The sequence below is a fragment of the Lepus europaeus genome, chromosome 11 (genome assembly GCF_033115175.1).
Source record: "Lepus europaeus isolate LE1 chromosome 11, mLepTim1.pri, whole genome shotgun sequence".
Taxonomy (NCBI): domain Eukaryota; kingdom Metazoa; phylum Chordata; class Mammalia; order Lagomorpha; family Leporidae; genus Lepus; species Lepus europaeus.
In genome coordinates this window covers 85,969,929-85,989,085 of record NC_084837.1, presented here as the reverse complement: position 1 = coordinate 85,989,085, position 19,157 = coordinate 85,969,929, and the positions used below count along the sequence as shown (strand labels likewise).

Here is a 19,157-nt window from a genome sequence, read left to right as displayed (position 1 = left end):
AAAATTAATTTTATAGTGTCCAAGATGTAATCATGGTTCATATATTTCATTGGTAGTTATACCTCTTTAATCTCTTTCAATACCTTAGTGTCTTTTAATCCCTTTTAATCTATAGCAGTCATCCCATGTTTTTTAAAAAACAAACAAAACAGATTTTAAAGACCGTCTTTTTAGACTTTGTTTTTTGGGGGGAGGAGTCCAAGATAATTGTCCTATAGAACACCCCACAGTTGGAATTTGTCTGACTTTTGCCATCATGATTATATTCAGATAGTTTCTGGGAGTGGGCATACTTTGTTGTATATATCAGGGGATAAATAGATTACCCACGTATCAAGAGATGTTAAACTTGATCACTAACAGAAATTTGGGTCTCCCTCAGGCAAGTCCAAATTTAAATGTAAATTTTTTCACTAATTGTATAGTACTGTACTTTTTAAAAAGTGTGTGTTATTAATAGGAACAATCATTTCAGGTTTGGAAATAATGATGGATATAGATTGCTAGTGAGTAGTTTTATCCCTGTCTTCCCCAAGTGCTGTTTATACCAAACATTCTTCCCTCCTTCCTCTTTGTGATTACCCAGGAAATTTTCACAGGTTAACTACTGGTAAGGACACCAGAGCTAGAGGAGGATTAAAATAAACATTTCTGGGGGGAGAATGATAAGGGGAACATTTGCTGAACCATCACTATGTATTGAGGCACTGGGCTAAGCATTTTCTGTGGGTTGTCTGCACAGTAACCCCTTAAGCAAGCAGCAGCATCTCCCCGTTTTACAGACTAGAAAGCTCAAGCACAGAAAGACTGAAGGTCTTGCCCACAGACCCGCAGCAAGTCGGGGTGGAGCTGTGGTTCACACCCAGTGCCACCTCTGGAACCCACTTCTTATTTACTGTACTATGCTGCCTCCATGATTATTGCCCAGGTACTATAGCAGTCCCTGTCTTATACATTTTCTTGTATAGTTCTCACATCAACCTGTAAGAAACAGCCTCAAATAGATGAAGTTACTTAATCAAGGCCATATGATATCCGAACCTTTTATCCTATTTTGTGGTTTTCTCCCATGTTTCAGCCAAGGTCTTTAACAGCAGAATGGTTTGTCCAGCGGGGTCCCTTTTCCCACTCCCCAGCACCCACATAAGCAGGAATCATGTGCTGGAAATGAAACCATGTGGCAGAAGCAGCTGCACAAGCAAGAGAAGCCTGATCGGGTCCACATTAACCAGATGACAGGAGTGAGAGCCTTCACTTACAGTTCGGGGACCATCAGTGAGAAGTGGGATGACAATGAACCTGAAATAAAGGTCGTTGAAATAAGACTGGTTTTCCAAGGGAAAGTGTTTCCTTACAGTCTTTTTTCTCAAGAGAGAGGATGTGACAGTCTTGTTATTTGAGTGACTTCAAACCAGTGGTCAAAGCCATGAAGAAATTTCTGAAGGAAAGTGTGATTGTTTACAGTTTCTGATGCCCACTATTGATTTGTTTTAGAATTTTTGTTTTCTCTTTTATTTGAAAGGCAGACTCACAGAGATGTTCCATTTACTGGCTCACTACCCGAATGCCTGCAACAGCCAGCACTGGGCCAGGCCAAAGCCAGGAGCCCCAGAACTCAATCAGGGTCACCCAAGTGGGTTGTCAGGGATTCAAGGACTTGAGCCATCACCTGCTGCCTCCCAGGGTGCCCATCAGCAGGAAGCTGGATTAGAAACAGTGCAACTGGGATGTAACCCCACCTTCCAATATGAGATGCAGGCATCCTAAGCACTTACCTGCTGCACCAAATGTTTGTCCCTAGAAATGTTTTTTAAGACTTCATCACTAAGTCTGGTTAATTATAGCGTGGTAAACTGAGAGCAGTACAAGTTACCCAGGATGTTGAGGGAGCAAGTGATTCACCTTAGAATCACATACAGAGTTATTTTAATGAAGTGCTCTGTGCCTTTTCGCAATATGAAAGAATGTAAATGTTAGAAAAAATTTCCTTCACAGAAGTCCACAGACCCTAAGTCATTCCTTATTATTTTTATCTATAAAAAGATTGATGTGACCTATTTATAAGGCTTTTGAGGATTAAATTGACATGACACACAAACACAGTGTAGCAGTGTAGGCATTCAACCTGGAAGTTATTACCATAATATAAATACATTGAATTTATTGTCCTCACATGATGTGGGTCTAGGAACCTTCACCTAATTAAGACATTTAGCTCCTTAGTCCCAGAAAACAAACATTCCAGTGCCTGCCTGGCCAGTGCCCCAGCTAAAGCCCAGGTCTCCCTTAGTGACTGTCTCTGATCCTGGCAGGAGACTCGTGCTGCCACTGTGCCTGTCACATTCTGTCTTTCTGTTTCAGGTGGTTAGCTCAACCAATGGAGAGCTGAATGTCGATGACCCCACAGGAGCTCACTCCAACGCACCAATCACAGCTCATGCCGAGGTGGAGGTAGTGGAAGAAGCAAAGTACGTTCACCTTTCAAGGGGACACTCGAGTCACGGGATGAAAATCTCTTCTGTCTCTTCCTGTTTGTGTGCTGCCCATTTCAGACTGGATTCCTCTTGCTTGTGTCCACAGCTCCCTTCCTTTGACCATTTTATTTTTTGCATGGTACCTTAAGGCTGCCGCTGCTCTTTAGCTGTGATTTCTGGGAAGACAGTTGCATTTTTCTAGTCCACATGGGAGAAATGACATAAACCAAAAGAATCATGTTATAAGGGCTGTAACATACTTGAGCCTTTTGGGGGCCCTGGAGCTTCTTACTCCCTATAGGATGCAGAGAATGTCAGCTGTTAAACCACAGGGTGTGCTGAGCCACATTAGAGTTCTGGTTGTTGGCTAACAACTCTGGGTATATAGGCCTGGAACAAGGGTCTCAGGGCCGTTTTGCCCTCTTTCAAGTGATTGTGGTCTCTGGAAAGACTAAGCAAGTCAGGCAAGAAAAACAGTCTGCACCTGTGAGTGAGAAGGTCTTGCGAAGGCAAGGGAGTCATATTATTCCCAGGAGGGCGAGGAGCCTCCTCAAGCCCTTTTGTGCTTCTCTTGCATGTGTTTGTCTTGCCCCACCCATACCATCAGCCCCTTTGGTGCTTTCTGCATGGTCTGTGTTTAAACTCTTAGAATCTGGGGTGGAAGGTGAAGTAACTTCCAATTCTGCTGCAAAAGCAGCATTTCCACCATTTTAAGTTTATCCCAATCCCAAATTCAGATCAAGACTTAAACTCCCAAGAAGACATCAGGTAGGGAGAGAGACATCTGGAGTCCGTCCGTAACTGCTGCCAACCCTGATACGGATGACCTTTCTTGCAGCCTCCATTCCCAGTATCTTGTTCTCTGAAGCAAGCGACATATTTGTGGTGATATTGTGGCTAAATGGTCTCTTGAGTGCCCAGGTGGCCTCAGTACAAGTGAGAATGTGCAGACGCCTCCAGAGACAAGTCAGTGAGAGAGCTGCCAAGACCTGCGTTATTCTTACTTCCAGGTGCACTTTGCAGGGTTGACCCACTGCCCACTCCCCCACTCTCCTGCATGTATTTGATGTGCTCCTCTTGCCTTCAAGAAGTCCTTTCCTTACAAAGCCAGCACATGAAGATTTCTCCCAAGTAGATACAAGGTAGCTGGGAGTGACTTAGAGTCTCTCTTGTCCAGCCTCCGCTAACTGTGGGGCCCTTCAGATTCTCCTCTCCCAGCTTGCATGAGGCAGGGAGGAGGCATACAAGGAGAAGAGATGAAAGGAAACACACTCTGCATTCTCAGGGACTTTGGAGATTTCACAATTTTTCTGTTTCCATGACAAAACCACATTCTCCTTTATGTGGTATTCTTACCCTCGGGCTCTCAACCTTGGCTGCACCTTGAAGTCATCTGGGACATGGGAAAATATAGATGCCTGAGCCTGGCCCTAGAGATTCTGGTTTACTTTACTGAGTGTGTGGCCTGAGCATCAGGAATTGTAGAAGCTAAGGTAATTTTAATGGATCGCCAAGGCTGGGAACCACTGCACTAGAGGTGGTCTTTTCTGAACCTTTTCTTTGCTTAAAAGATGGCCATACCCACTCCCACCCTCTGTGGCTATTACTTTGAAGGCTAAAAGTTCAGCTCTGGATTTAATGGTGTGTCTTGAATAACAAGATTGAATGGGCATTAATCTTGAAATATGCCCTGTACAGATTAATTTTTTTGACCCATTCATCTCTTTTCATTTTGATAAATGTTTACACTAATTATGTATGTGAGTGTGGTGTTTGTGTCCTACATGTAAGATAAGGGGGCATTCGCAGAAAGAGACCTCAGTCTGGTGAATTCTGTTCTACTATCATCTAAACGCTGGAATGTGAAGAGTTTGAAGCTTTCCCATTTAGAGGACCACCATGCCTCTTTGCCACTAGCTCCAGGTGTGGACCTTCTGAAAGTTGTGGAAACCAGCAGGAGCAGCTGTATTTGACCAAATATCATCCCAAAGCCCATGGCTTAGGACATTTTGTGTGTTTCCCCTAGTGATTGATGGGCTGCCAGTCCATTTTGCACAGGGAAATGTCAGGGCGTAGCCATGTGTTCTTCCTGACTTTCTACTTGATGGATCATTTCCGTGGGGAGAAGTCGCAGCCAGAGAAACATGAGGCATCCTAAGCAACCCTGCATTGCGTATAGCTGTGATGCTGTTACTTCATGCAGCCTGTTTGTGGGATAAGGGGGCTGCAGCATATACTGAAACTCCACTCGGGTCCTGCAGAAACGTGTGAAAACTCCACCTCCAGCCTTTTGATTGTGGGGTCTTCACACAGCTTGCTTTATGCGAGGGTGGAAAGAGACAACAGGGTCTTCATTTTTGTTTTGTGTGCATAATGAACTGACTTCTTCCCCTTCAGGACAACACCCTTGGAAGGGTGCTGAGGGCAGGCAGCTTCTTGGCTGATGTTTGTTATAGTGAGAATGCAGGAATTTTGATTATCCAGATTTTAGCTATAACTTAACAAATATGGACCTTTATCCTAAGAATTAGCATGAGTAGACATTGGGCTCTTCTCTGGCAGTTAAACCTCAGAGCAGCGGCCCACCTCCCTCTGCTTCATCTCATAAGATACAGAGTGTTGTGTTTTTAAGCCTTTCTTGCTGTCTGGTGGAAGAGCTACCTGCTAGCAGCTTTGACCAGGCATGTTGGACTGGTAGAAAGGCAAGGGATTTCTTTTTCCCTCAGAATCGCTGGGCAGTTAGCCTACTGTTGCCCAGTAAGTCTTCCTGTGGGAACTAAAGTGGCTCAGCCTTGGTGCTTGTTGATGTCTTACCGGCCGAGCCGTTTGCTCTTTCCCGCTGCCTTCCTGGAAGCTGCTTAGGAAAGGCCACCCTGGAGCTCCCACAGCTCCTTCTGTTTTGCCTCACTCCTGACGTCTAGCTCGTACCTTGACGCTTCTGTCAGTCCTGCCCTTCCACACTAAGGAACCAAGTGGCCTGCACCTATTCACCTACCTTGACAGAGGGAGAAACTAAACACAGACACCTACTGCATGTTTGCATGGCTCACAGGGACTCCCTGCCATCTCACCTCTGTGGACTAATATCTCTCTCTTTCTCTTTCTTCCTTTCTGTGTTTTTCTCTTTACATACTCTGTAGCTGCCTGAAAATGCTCAACCTGTGGTGAGTCCCTCTCTCCAGTCCACATGCAAGGGGAGCGGACCAGACTAGGCTGGGATTGGCAAAGGCAAACAAAAATGCCTTAGCAACGCTGAATGGCTTCCATATACGTCCTTGTGCCATCACTATCTAAATTGGGGAAGTAGATCCACAAGGTGGGGATGGGACAGGCCTATACCCAGGAATCAGTCTGTCCCTTCTCTCCTTTCAGATTCATCTCATCACTGCCTCCTCCTGCCAAAGCAATATTCCACAGTATCCAAAAGTTAGCTTTCTTGTTAAGTGACTGAATTTTCTTCCAAATTAATATAACCAAATATTATCAGAGGGATAGAGGCCAGGCTAAAAAGACAGAGTTATTGTATCAGCTGTCGTCTCACAGCCATGAGAATGGTATTGGTGCCAGATAAGCCCTCGTTCTGCAATGTGGCCTCTAACCTGGAAATTGACTACTTCGGGAAAATCTGTGACTTTTCTTTTGGATTCAGCTGGTTCTTCCATCTGTACAGTAGAAATCTCTCAAAAACAAACAAACAAAAAAGAGCTGCTTCTTGGGGGAGAGGTGGACATTTTGTTGCTGTTGTAGGGGGTGGTTTTGTTTGTTTGTTTGTTTTGACAGGCAGAGTGGACAGTAGAGGGAGACAGAGAGAAAGGTCTTCCTTTGCTGTTGGTTCACCCTCCAATGGCCGCCGCGGTTGGCGCGCTGCGGCCGGCGCACCGCGCTGATCCGAAGCCAGGAGCCAGGTGCTTCTCCTGGTCTCCCATGGGGTGCAGGGCCCAAGCACTTGGGCCATCCTCCACTGCACTCCCTGGCCGCAGCAGAGAGCTGGCCTGGAAGAGGGGCAACCGGGAGAGGATCGGTGCCCCGACCGGGACTAGAACCCCATGTGCCGGCGCCGCAAGGCGGAGGATTACCTACTGAGGCACGGCGCCAGCTCATTTGTTTTTCATTTACTGTCTTTTTCTTTATGCCTATGAGAGAGGATAGGGGGCCAGGGCTGACTCAGCGGGTTGAGATTTTGAAGCTTGTCTTTTCCACTGCTTGAAAAAGCTCCTTGAATGCATTCTTAGGAACAACATGAGGTTTGTGGGAGGAGAAGCCCTAAAGAATCCAATGTGGTGAAGAACACTATTGCTATAAGATAGGCTCCCCCCTAGCCATTCTCCCTGTCACTATCTGTGACCTTCCAAGTGCTCCTGAACTTGTGAGTCAGGGAAGGCCTGGGGTTGCAACTCTCCCACATTGTCTGCACACCTAGGGTCATGTTCTAATCGGTGACAATAGTCTCCTAGCCTCTGGGACTACCTTGTTTCTCTTTGTCTTCAGTGACTGGGTTGGGCACTGGTTTTTGAGCCTTAAAAGTCTAAGCCAAATTGCCCACAGGAAGTTACTACAGGGTTGTATTAAAGATAACATTTGGGCTTTATGGAAGTAGGATTTGTAGCCTTAGGGTATCAAAGAGTACATTTGGCCTATTCACTTTGCAAATGTGTGTCTGTATAATCTGACAAAGTCATGGCCTGTTTTTGCTCCGAGAGATATTAGTCACATAATCCCAACTACAGATACTTGAGGGCCTGTTAACGTGCTCATCTCACCCTCTTCTTGGAACTCTAGAGGGTTCCTAGGGAGCTTTAGTAACACTTAGCAGCTGGAGAGATAAGACACACATACATGAAGGAACTAGAGGTTCTCCAGGGCACTTATCTTTTAATTCTTTGTTTTTAGGATTTATCCATTTATGTATTTGAAAGGCAGAGTGTCAGAGAGAGAGAGAGAGACAGAGAAGGAAAAAGAGAGAGATCTTCCATTTGCTGGTTCACTCCCCAAATGGTCACAGTAGCTAAGGTTGGGCCAGGCTGAAGCCAAGAGCCAGGAACTCTATTTAGGTCTCCTATAAGGTGTACTGCATTAGCAGGAAGGTGAATCAGAAGCAGAGCAGCCAGGATGGGAACCAGAACTCTGATATGGGATGCTGGCTTCACAAGTGGTGGCTCCACCCACTGGGCCAGAACATGGGGCCCTCCAGGACACTTGTGGTGTTCTCAAGAAGCTGAAGAGGCAGGAGGTCACTGTGGACAGGGATGGTCGAGGAAGACTTGGTGGACACTCCAGGACTCAAGCCAAGTGTTGGGCAGAGGAAGACTGTACAGAGATGGCAGAGAAGAGCAACATGGCAGGGATTAGCTGAAGAGAGGGAGCTGGGATGTTGTAGGAGAGAGGTTGGAAAAGGTAGTGAGTCAGGGCCTGGGGGAAGAGTACCCAGAGGCCCCTGAACGGGGAGGACTGGGTTGATGTTGACTCCAGTGTGTTAAGAACTTCTGGCCATCCAATCAGTCAAAGAATTAGCTAGAAGGAAACCTGAGACACAAGGGGTCTGTCAACTGCCTCCATTCCCTTTTGAGAGTAACACGTCTGTGTGGAGTCATCCAGTTGGCCCTATCTCAAGGCTCTCCCAGTTTAATAGGGCCTGTTGATAGAAACCAGAGTTGAAGAGCAGCTGCTTGTGGGGCTTGTTTTCTTGTGGATAAAATTATTAAAAGCTTCTGCTATTGCTGAAGCTTTATAGGGACTCCAGATTTCCAATAGCTCAATTCCTCCCAGCCCACAAATCACAGCTTCCTCCAGTTTGGTGAGTTCAGGGTTGCACACAGGCTACTGCTTGCCTGGAAGGAGATGACAGAGAAGTCACTGTCTACTTTGCAAGGACCTAAACAGTATTTCAACTGCTTTTATTGAAAAACAGAAAAACATCATCTCAGCATCCTCCCATAAGCCCAAGAATAGAAACTGGCTTAAAAATTAGCAATGCCTCTGAAAAGCATGGTTACGAGGGGACAGGTAAGTCTGGAAATATTGGTGCTCCAGGAGATTTAATTTGCCTCCTTTAATATTAACTTTAGGATATTCATCATGGAGAATATCCATTTCTGAAACATTTTTAGAGAAAAATACCAATTTTTTCTCAATTTTGCCAGAATTTCCATTGAAGGCTATGGTAGACAAAAGTACTGGTTATTTTTATTTAAAAGAATTTATTCAGTTTCCAAATACATATGAAACTTTGGATAGTGATTATATCCACACCCATTAGTTGTACTACATAAATGTCATTGATTCAGAGAAAATCTTTGGTACAAGCCTCTTAAGAAACTATTCCTGTCTACAAAATTCCCAAGTTTGATTCATTCAGATATGGATAAAGCCCATCATTGTATGTGTAAATGTTTATTTCTACATTCTAAGAAACTTCGTCCAAGTTTTTTGTTGTTGTTGTTGCTATTTATTTTGTTTGAGAGAGAGAGTGTGTACCCCCATCCATTGGTTCACTCCCCAGATGCCTATAATGGCTAGGGCTGGACCAGACCAAAGCCAAGAGTTGGGAACTCAATCTGTATCTCTATGTGGCTGGCAGGAACCCAGCTGCTTGGTCCATACCTGCTGCCTGCATGGTGCACATTAGCAGGACACTGGGATTGTGACCAGAGCAAGGAATCAAACCCGAGCACTGTGATATATGATGCAGGCATACTAATGAGAGTGTTAACTGGGGGGCCAGGCTCTGCTTCTATCCAAGTGTTTAATAACCAGGCCATTGAATGTAGACGTACCAAAGGGTCTAACTAAAAAAAAAAAAAAAAAGAGGAATCTTAGCTGCAATGGAAGATTTAGGGGTTGGAGAAGTAAGCAACAGTTCTTTATTTCCATATAAATATTCTTGGCATTAAGCCTTCAAGGAGTAGGCAGGAGCCCAGAGATGTTTCTCTCAGAAAGCTTCTCTTACAAGGGTCCAGCAAGTCCAAGCGATTCTTCCCATCTCACTCCCCTCCATCATCTGGCATCTTTGACTCATCCACTTCCTTCTGCCCCTCACATTCTCATCTCCCATGTGTCACCTCCCTGGAAAGGACGTGCCTTTTGCAGCAGCTTTGCCACAGCCCCCATCACCCGCAGACTGACCAAGAGCGTCAGTCCCTATTCCAGAAACAGAGTGAGAAGGGGATACTCAGGCGTAGGGGTGTGCGTGAATTGTGGCTGTTCCCAGAGGGCAGCACTTGGGGGTTGGACTAGGCCCCAACCTCCACCCTAAACAGAACCAGTTCTTAAACCTCACCTGGCACAGCAGCGGCGCTCTTGGGAAGCTAAGTTAGGAAGAATCCTGCTACCAGACCAGCTCCTGGGCTGTGGCACTGGTTCCCTACAGAAGAGAGGTGGGGTTGTGCTGATCTCAGCCTGGAGATGTGGACACACAGGCTTCACATCAGGTCTTCTCCTGCCTCCTCCAAATAGCTGGGTGAGGTTAGGGGTGGGGATGGAGAGACCCTGGAACCCTTCGTTGGTAGTATCCTGAGATCTTCCCTGGGTTCCATCTGTGATTAGCCACCCTGTGTGCTGACCAATGAGTTGCATGAAATAATTTTGCCCTCAGTAGAAAGGATTAGACAATACAGATTATTCTTACACAGCCTTGAGGACCCCAGCCTTGATTCACTGTCTGGCTTGGGTGTTAGGCTAGGAAAGAACCCTCCTTCATCCTCCTAGAAATTCCTGTTGCAGCATTACCTAGCCTGCAGCATTTTACTAATTAGGTTGAATGGCTGCAGCTTTGAAATCAAGCAGCTGTTTCCTTTGGCTTTCCTGGCAGAGGCTGCCCACTTCCTCAAAGTGTGCACTATAGATGGTGGGTGGCCCTGTGGGTGGGTGTCGGCAGAAAATTCCACCCCCTGCAGTGAGTGAAAGCAGGCACAAGTCTGCTGGAAGCTGCCGGCCCCTAGCACTGACTCACTCTGTTCCTTGTGCTCCAGGTGCTGCTGTTTCTTTAAGAGGAAAAGGAAGAAGACTGCTCAACGCCACAAGTGACCAGTGCCTCCCAGGAGTCCTCAGGCCCTGGGGACTCTGACTCTATTGCACCTGCAGCTCCTGCCATTTCTCATTGGAAGGGACTCCTCTGTGGGGGAGGGTAGAGATCCAAACCAAAAAGAAGAAAACAGATGCCCCCAGAAGGAGCCAGTGTGGGCAGCCAGGGCCCAGTGGGTCTGTGGCCATCCCGCCTGCCGAAGGCTCTGAGCAGGTCCCAGAGCTGCTGCTCCTCCACTTGCCCCTGGGGCCGCCTGGTTGACCCTCCTTCCCATTGTTTACAGTGAAGGTGTCATTCACAAAAACTCAAGGACTACTGTTCTCTTCCCTCCTCTTAGTTTACTCCTGGGTCTTGCCCCACCCTCAGCCTTCTCCAGCATAAAAGCTATGGAGCTAAAGGCTTTGCCTACAGAAACTCGTTGGGGCTGAGCCCCAGACAGGAGGAGGAAGAAGCAGACCTGGGTGGAGAAGGACGTTCTCCACCTCCGGTGTGTGTCTGGCGTCCTCTTCCTCCGTGCCTGTCAGCCTCCATCCCCGCTGGCCACGGCTCAGGCCCCCCTCCCTCCCTCCTGTGAAGTTACACTGTAGGACGCAAGCTGTGAGAAGTCCGCAGTCTACTGTCCCCTGTTGGCGTCCTTAGCTTTCTTGGCAAGCAAATCCTTTTCTCCAGGTGGTAGCAGGACAATGCAGATTGTTCTGAGGCAAAGGAAAGAAAACTGACTTTATTGCACTTTTAGTTTTGTTTTGTTTTGTTTTTTAAACAAAAAAATGTGGCAGATGCATATTGTGTCTGGTTATATTGGGGGTTTTACTTTTTCTGTTTTGAGGGGGATGGGGCCGGCCAAGCCATTCACCGAGAACGTGGGTCCAGAGGACATTCTCCATGGGAAGAGTGTGCTGTGCAGCACACGGAAGAGAAGCAGCCAAACTGTCATTCTGAGTGACGCTCAGGCTGGCAAGGAAACATACTTGAATTTTCATTCATCTTCTCAACTGCTGAAGAATGTCCCCGCCAGAGCCTCGTGGCCTAGCCAGCCTGCATTTGAACACCTAGCTCTCCAGCCCGTGGGATGCACCAGCCAAGCCAGGCTGTGACCAGGAGACAGCTCATCCCAGAGAAGGAGATGCTTAACACAAAAAATTCCAAATGTCTCTTTGCTCCACTGCCAGGGACTCCCAACTAGATAGCCATGCGACTTTCTGGTGACTTGAGAGGCGAGATCAGTGATGATACAGCCACCACCATATTGCTCCTAGTGGACAAAAAGAAGAGGACAGTAAACCTGCCTTCCAGCTGCCAGAGAAGCCTCAGGGTGTGGCATAATGGGCCAGGAAAAGAAAGTCAGGATGTCCTGTGTGCCCCAACAGCTGAGCTGTAGCATTTGGGCTGGTCTGCCTTCCCGGAAACCAAGCCCGTGAAGATCTTCTCCCAGCAGGTCCACAGCAGCAGGCTTAGGACTCAGTACCTCAGTATCTGGGGCCGCAGTGAACAGAAGGGTAAGATTGATTGGTGCTGGAGAATTCCAGGGAAAAGGAGACTGAAATGAAGCGTCTGAAATTATCTTCTCAGTCGGACAGAGAGTCCTTCTGGGTAAGATGGCCATGCATGCTTTCCCCAGTCCACCTCCCCCTCCCGCTGTGCCGTGTTCACACCAAGTCCTTCCGCGAAAGGTCTTGGTTTCTCATTCACTGTTGGAAAAGTCAGTGCACGGAGTTGCTCCTCTCATGTTCGATGTTCGTTTCTCAGTGGCTTACCCAAACAATGACTTGTCATTCCAGATGTGGCAGAAGAGAAAGACTCACATCAGAGAATGCAGTCTTGTATCTGTGAATCGAGAGCTAACCGTGAAGTGCAGGGGCTAATGACTCGCTCTGGTGGCTCATGGTGCACAGAAATCTTGGCCTCTGGCTTGAAGTGTAGGGCCTTTTTTTTTTTTTTTTTTTTTTAAACAAGGTTGTGGTGGTACTTTCTGGTGGTTGGCATTTCCTAACAAGTCCTTGACATAACTTGCAGAAATAGTGTCACTTGCATGAATCAGAGTTACTGGGCTTCACCTGTTCCATTGGACTTTGGCTATGGACTATCACTTCCCTGGCTTCCAGCCTGCTTAGTGATTACATAAGGACTGCAGTCTGTCAGTTTTTAAAAGAAGCGTTTGTGCATATGAAACAGAGAGGCAAGGAGAGACAGTGGCATGCCCCTTCCCCACAAGGGTTTTGAATATTGGAGTTTGTTTCCTTGCCATTCCCTGGTGGTTGAAGTCCCATCACTGAAATTTGCAGCATTTAGGTAACTCCAGCTTTCTGTATAGAAACTTTAACTTCCTCAAACCTGTGTAGAAAATGCATTTCTTCTAAAGGGAGGGCAGGGGCGAATTGTGGCAAAGCCTGCAGCATCCTGGCATTTGATGCCCCACTAAGTGCCTCCCCCATCCCACTTCTACAGAGCAACAAAGGCAACAACCAGTTTTTGTCTTAAACTTTTTAAAAGGCTGGCATTTATGAGGTTGAGCCTAAGCACTTGGGGGAAAGGGTCATTCCTAATGAACTGTTTTCACCCTGCAACCCCTGCAAATCTCTGACTAGATGTTTGGGTTTCATAACACAAGTGAGGAGCCCCAAGTCTCTGCAGCATGTAAAGTAGTGATGATCCTGCCAGGTGGCACTCCGTGATAGGTGGTCCCAGACCTGGGAGGTTCTCGTGGAATCATCCTGAGAAGTAAGAACAACAACCCTCAAAAGTCTTGAGTCCCCCAGCAGTGACATGCCATCAGCTGCTTCCTCGGCCCTGTTGCCACAGTAACCTAGCAAGATGCTTGCAGTTGGGACCTGCCACTGCTCACCCTCCCACCCCAGCTTGGCTGGAGCCTTCTCCAATTCACAGCTCTGAAGCCTGAGGATCTTTTTCTTTGAGGTTGATGCAGTTACTGCTCCTGAAATCTAACTCAACATCTGTTGATTAAAAAAATAGGAAAAAGCACACCTTAATATTCTCATTAGGCATTTTTCCCAAAGTCCTCCAGTGCCTGAGGCAGTGCAGCCTAAGCAAAACAGGATTCCACCAAAGCATAAAGGGCCTCCCCCTGTGACCAGAGTATGACTTGGGGCTGCACATGTTAGGGTTGATCAGTTGCTGTGCACACCTTGGTTCTGTCCCAAGATCTCTCCAGACTGCTCCACGAGGGTGGACAGAGCGTCCCAGCAGCCTGTGTGTGGGCATGACTGCCTTCGTTAACATTCTGCTATTTGGGGTTTGTCTTGAGAGAAAGGTACTAGGCAGGTGACGAGGTGAGCTACAGTTCTCATTTTACTTGAGAATGTGTGAGCTGTACTGCACAGTAGAAATCCTGAGGTTTCTACTAGAGATTACCTGTATATTATCAGGGATTGAATTCCAAGTCCATAGAAACAGCCCCTGACCATTAGCCAGAAAGGCATCCATCACTTTCTGAAGTAACCTCCCACTTAGTTCAGGGGAATTAGACACTGGTGGTGCATGTTCAAGTGCTGATTTTCAGTGTTAGTGACCACTTTTAATTCCAAAATTACAGAACAATGGTATTGTTTTGCTGCTGGTTACTAAAGATCATAGCCTTAACTTGTTTTTCTTATGCAAAGAATATAATTGGTTCCGCATCCCACTGAGCTAGTATGGCCGGCATTTCTCAAAAATAAGAACTTCCACAGCAGCCTAGAAAGCATCCCCTCAAGGCAACTTGATCTTCAGATGCATCTTTGCCAAGCCTGCGTGGCACCTGCATCCCAGCCACATTTTGCATTTTCATATGTAAGTCAATTTTCCATTCCCTTGAGGTACCCTGTCTACCTTGACACCAGTGTCAGAACCACATGAGGGCTAGAGTTTCTCAGATTGTGAGTTTTCAACGCCATATAGCCAACATTGCCTTTCCTGGCCACTGCCATCATCCCCACCATTGTCCCCAAGAGGCATGAGTTCCAGAAACCCTCAGGGAGCAGGCTAACTAGGCACCCTGTGTGGCTTGGCCCCATGGGTGATAGGCACTTAAGTCTGGGATTCTTGTTTTTGCAGATTCCAGGCAAGTCCTGTCTAGAGGTTGATGGTTGGGGCTCCAGTCTTCTCAGAATGGGTTGGTAGGAATCAGGTTGGGTTACCTTTGGGTTTGGGCTTGGGCTTGGGCTTCTTGAAGGGGGAGGTAGTTTGGTTTCTGAGTAAGAAAAGAGGCAACCATAGCCCTTTTGTGGGTTTGTAGACTTTTGAACAATGTTTTAGCCACAGATCTTGGAGGTCTTTCATCCAGTAAGCAGTCTTTAAAAATAGGTGTTTCTTAACTCCTTTTACAGGTGACTAAGTGCAGAAGAATAGATTTTTTCATTGTATCAAAATAGTAAGTAGATACCCTGCTTATAGGTAATAGTAGTTGACATACTTTCTCAAAAAGCAACCAGAAAACCTACTCCAGTATTTGTAAATCAGCTTGCAAAGGAAGAGGTGGACAAGTACTCCATGTATTTCTAGTTTGAATACCAAACAATGTTTATTGTAACGAAAGCTCAGTGTGTGGACAGAAGTTCTTTCATTATGTTTCTTTCATCCCTCACAATCACTCTTCTGGTGCCATCGCCACCTTTAAGGTCTCAGAGCAGAGGATTCCCTGTGGCAATAAATGGCAGTGCAGTGCAGGCACCCCAGTAACACACGAGGACAGCTGTCCTGACCCCCAGACTTCTCTGTCAGGGCAGGTGAGACATTTTCACTGTCCCTCTCCGTGAGCTCCAGACTAAATCCCAAGTCAGCCTGTGTACTGAAAGGCTTTGTAAAAGGTGTACTCGTCTGTTAGGAGTGTCTCAGGAATGATGAGCCATTTCTGGGTGGGAATAAATGTACAGATGGAGGTGTGTGAGAGAGAGTGTGTGTGTATGTGTGTGTGTGCGTGCGCACTCCTGCATGCATTTCACTTCCATAAAGATTCACAGTTACTGGGAATTGTGTGTTCCTGAGTATTCTGAGATGTACAGGTGACAAGTGAACTTCTCGGATTAGTGTCTCATCAAGCTCGTTCAGAGAGTGAGCCCCACTTACCAGGCATAGAGCATAACAACAGCAGAAAAGAGAGAGACGAAACCAAAAATAAAAAAAATAAAAAAAAAAAAATCCGACCCACAGAAAATAATGTTCATTCAGCAATTCTCATTGGATATTTTACATGCTCTAATTTATTATATTATTATTTGTTTCTTTCATCTTTGCCCATTGTACTCTTAAAAAGATGTTGGGATATTGATTGCAATTTTTAAAAACTAGATAATGTATAAATCAGCTGTGGAAATCAGTTTTAATTGATGTATGGATGTGTCTGATTATTGTTAAATGCCTTTTTTACCTTTATTATTATTATTATTATTTAGGTATGTAATGTTTCATAAATCCTGGCACTGGTCGCAAAGCTCAGCTGTGAAAATGAAACTTGTAGTATTTTTAAATATGAATGTCAATTTCAAGTGTATTTGAAATGGTTCCTCCAGGAGAGAGATTTGTACACCATTAGGAAAAACTCCTCTGCAGAGAGGAAGTAGCCTTTGAAGAAAATGGAGAATGGGCCCTGATATGTTATCTCAGTAGCCCATTTCCCAGGGCACCATGGGAAACACAAAATGTGATCTTTAAGTATACCTCTTCCCCAGTTTGGGGAGGAAAAACTCAGTTTGCACCCTTTTTGTATGTAAAATAAAATGTCTTACCTTTCTTGGCTTTTACCCATTTGTTTGATTAGTTTGTTTTTGGTTGCCTCTGGCTCACTTGTGACTAAGTCTGGCTGGGGCAGACATTTGGCACAGCTCAGGTGCTTCCTGCTTCCTGCAGATGTGCATCTTGGGAGGCAGGGATGATGGCTCAAGTGCTGTGGCCTTGCCGCCACAGGGAGACACACATGGAATGTGGACTGCTGGCTTCCGCCTGGCCCCGCCCCAGCTCTTGTGGGCATTTGCAGAGTAACCAGTGGATGGAAGGCGTCTGCCTCTATCTCTTTCAAATACAATGAAAATAAATTATTTTTTAAGTTGGGATATTTGAAAACTTTAAAACAAGAAGAATCCCATAGGACTATCTTTGGTGTGACTCAAGGCTCCCATGAACAAATATCATGCCTCCTGCTTTAGCGGGGTTGCCTCATTCATTTGAGTCAAGCATTGCCCTCTCCTGTGAGTTGCTTCAGAGATAAATACTCGTGGGCAGGCGTGGTGGTGCAGCAAGTTAAGTGGCCACTCCTATCAGAGTGCCAGTTCAAATCCTGGCTACTATGGTTTTCTTAATATTCATTCATTTATTTTTAAAAGATTTATTTATTTATTTATTTGAAAGACAGAAAGGAGGTTCTCTTCCATCTGCTGCTTTACTCCCCAAATGGCCACAACAGCAGGAGCTGGGCTGGCCTGAAGCCAGGAGCCAGGAGCTTCTTCCAGGTCTCCTGTGTGGGTGCAGGGGCCCAAGCACTTGGGCCATCTTCCACTGCTTTCCTAGGCCATAGCAGAGAGCCAGATCGGAAGAGGAGCAGCCGGAAAACAAACCTGCGCCCATATGGGATGCCTGCACCGGAGGCAGAGGCTTAGCTCACTACACCACAGCACCAGCCCTTACTATGCTTCTGATCCAGCTGCTTAATACACCTGGGTGGCAGCAGATACTAGCCCAAGTCTTTAGGTTCCTACCACCCACAAGGGAGACCTGGATGGACCCGGCCCAGCCCCTGTTGTTGGCAGGCATTTGTGGAGTGAACCAGCAAAAACAGAAGATCTTTCTTTCCTCTCCTCCCCTCTGTATTTCTGCCTTTGAAATAAATAAGCCTTGAAAAAGAAAAACAGTCCTTTGGACTGGCGCTTGGCTTAGCAGTTAAGTCGCTGGGTAAGATGTCCACATTGTGTGTTGGAGTACCTGGGCTCAGTACCCAGCTCCAACTCTGACTCCTTGCTCCACAGGTTCCTGCCAATGTAGCTGAGTCCCCATCGCCTGCTTGGGAGGGTCAGATTGAGATCCAGGCCTCTCCTGAATTGAGCCAGGCCGCTGTGAGCATTTGGAGAGGGAAGCAGCAGGCGAGGGAGTGCCCTCATGTGCTTACGTGTTCTCTCAACCTCACTCCCTGTCAATAAAAGTTTTTTAAACTGCCAACCTAGGCATGATTGGCTTTCCAGTTTCTTGTATTACTAAACGATTTTTTAAAAAAACTGGTAGGCAAGTAGGAGCAAAAAAACACATTTAAGATCACGAGAGAAAAGCTTCACATAGTATTTTATCCATCAACCTGATTTTTTTTCTTTTGAAAATGGGGGTGGTGGTGGAGGGAAAGGCTGCTTTGATGCCATGTTAGCTTTAGCTCCTCTTTGGCAAGAGGCTGCTATTGAAAACAGTTTGGCATTGGGCCGGCGCTGCGGCTCACTAGGCTAATCCTCCGCCTTGCGGCGCCGGCACACCGGGTTCTAGTCCCGGTCGGGGCACCGATCCTGTCCCGGCTGCCCCTCTTCCAGGCCAGCTCTCTGCTGTGGCCAGGGAGTGCAGTGGAGGATGGCCCAAGTGCTTGGGCCCTGCACCCCATGGGAGACCAGGAGAAGCACCTGGCTCCTGCCATCGGAACAGCGCGGTGTGCCGGCCGCAGTGCGCCGGCCGCAGTGCGCCGGCCACGACAGCCATTGGAGGGTGAACCAACGGCAAAGGAAGACCTTTCTCTCTGTCTCTCTCTCTACTGTCCACTCTGCCTGTCAAAAAATAATAAAATAAAATAAAAAGAAATTCGGCTTAAAAAAAATAGAAAACAGTTTGGCAAACATTTTTCTCAGTGGCCGAGGGCATCCTGAGACCAGTGTCGTCAGGTGGCAGACGTAAAGAAACAGGCTGAGAAGGTGGATTTGGAAGATCATCTTTGTCCATGTGATGCTTTTACCTAGAGAAATCTCCACCTGAGGTGCAAGCAAGGATAGGGAAATTGCAACTATAGCGACATTAGATTAAGGAAGGCCAAGTTAATAGCTGCGGCCCTGCCTAATTCCAGCTGGGGTCGGCACGTCACACGGAGGCCAGATTGCATAGGGAAATGGCAATCCAGGCTGTGACCCCCTGGAATTTCTTCAAAGTTAATATGAAGCTTAGATGAGACGTTTAATAATGCTATAGGTCCAAACTGTATAAAGAGATGTGAAGGTGTAAGGCTCCCTGTGTCAAACTGTGCCAACAACGTGTGTGTGAAAACCTGAAACCTGACATGGCCCTGTGGGGTCAGCTGACGGCTGTAAGCCTGAAGCCTTGTGTGTTTTCTGCCCCCCACCCTCAGCGTTGTCGTGGGGAGCAGTGCCAGCCAGTACCGCGCGCGTGGTCCCCCGGCAGTGCTGAGAGCTGTATGCACATCAAGTGCTTGCAAAAAATGAAGTCTGGGAAAACAAGAAAGGAAGTTAGGAATCCCAGTAAAATGTATTAACTCGCGGCAGTGAGCACGCTGGGGTTCGAGAAGGGATGGGGATGGGCGGTCGAGTAAAAACGGAAGTGGGTTTGGGCTGGATGAGGTCTACGGATAAGGTCAGGTGCCCCCTTCGAGTAGGTACCGCACTTACACCCACTCCGGAGTGACTGCGGGTACACTGGCCCCACAGGCTGACCAGCGCCCTCCGTCCCCGTCCGCGTCCACAGGGCAGCGACGC

General features: G+C 46.8%; 1 protein-coding gene across 5 annotated transcripts in view; it reads left to right on the top strand.

The window, feature by feature from the left end:
- The window catches only part of CSNK1G1 (casein kinase 1 gamma 1), a 208,890-nt gene extending 192,661 nt beyond the window's left edge, over nt 1-16,229 (top strand). For all 5 annotated transcript variants that reach the window (XM_062206112.1, XM_062206113.1, XM_062206109.1 and 2 more), the window contains 2 exons: nt 2,362-2,468; nt 10,442-16,229. In XM_062206112.1, the coding sequence (XP_062062096.1) occupies nt 2,362-2,468; nt 10,442-10,496 (162 nt within the window). In that variant the 3' untranslated portion in view covers nt 10,497-16,229. The remainder of the gene's footprint in view (nt 1-2,361; nt 2,469-10,441) is intronic.
- The last annotated feature ends 2,928 nt before the right edge of the window (nt 16,230-19,157 follow it).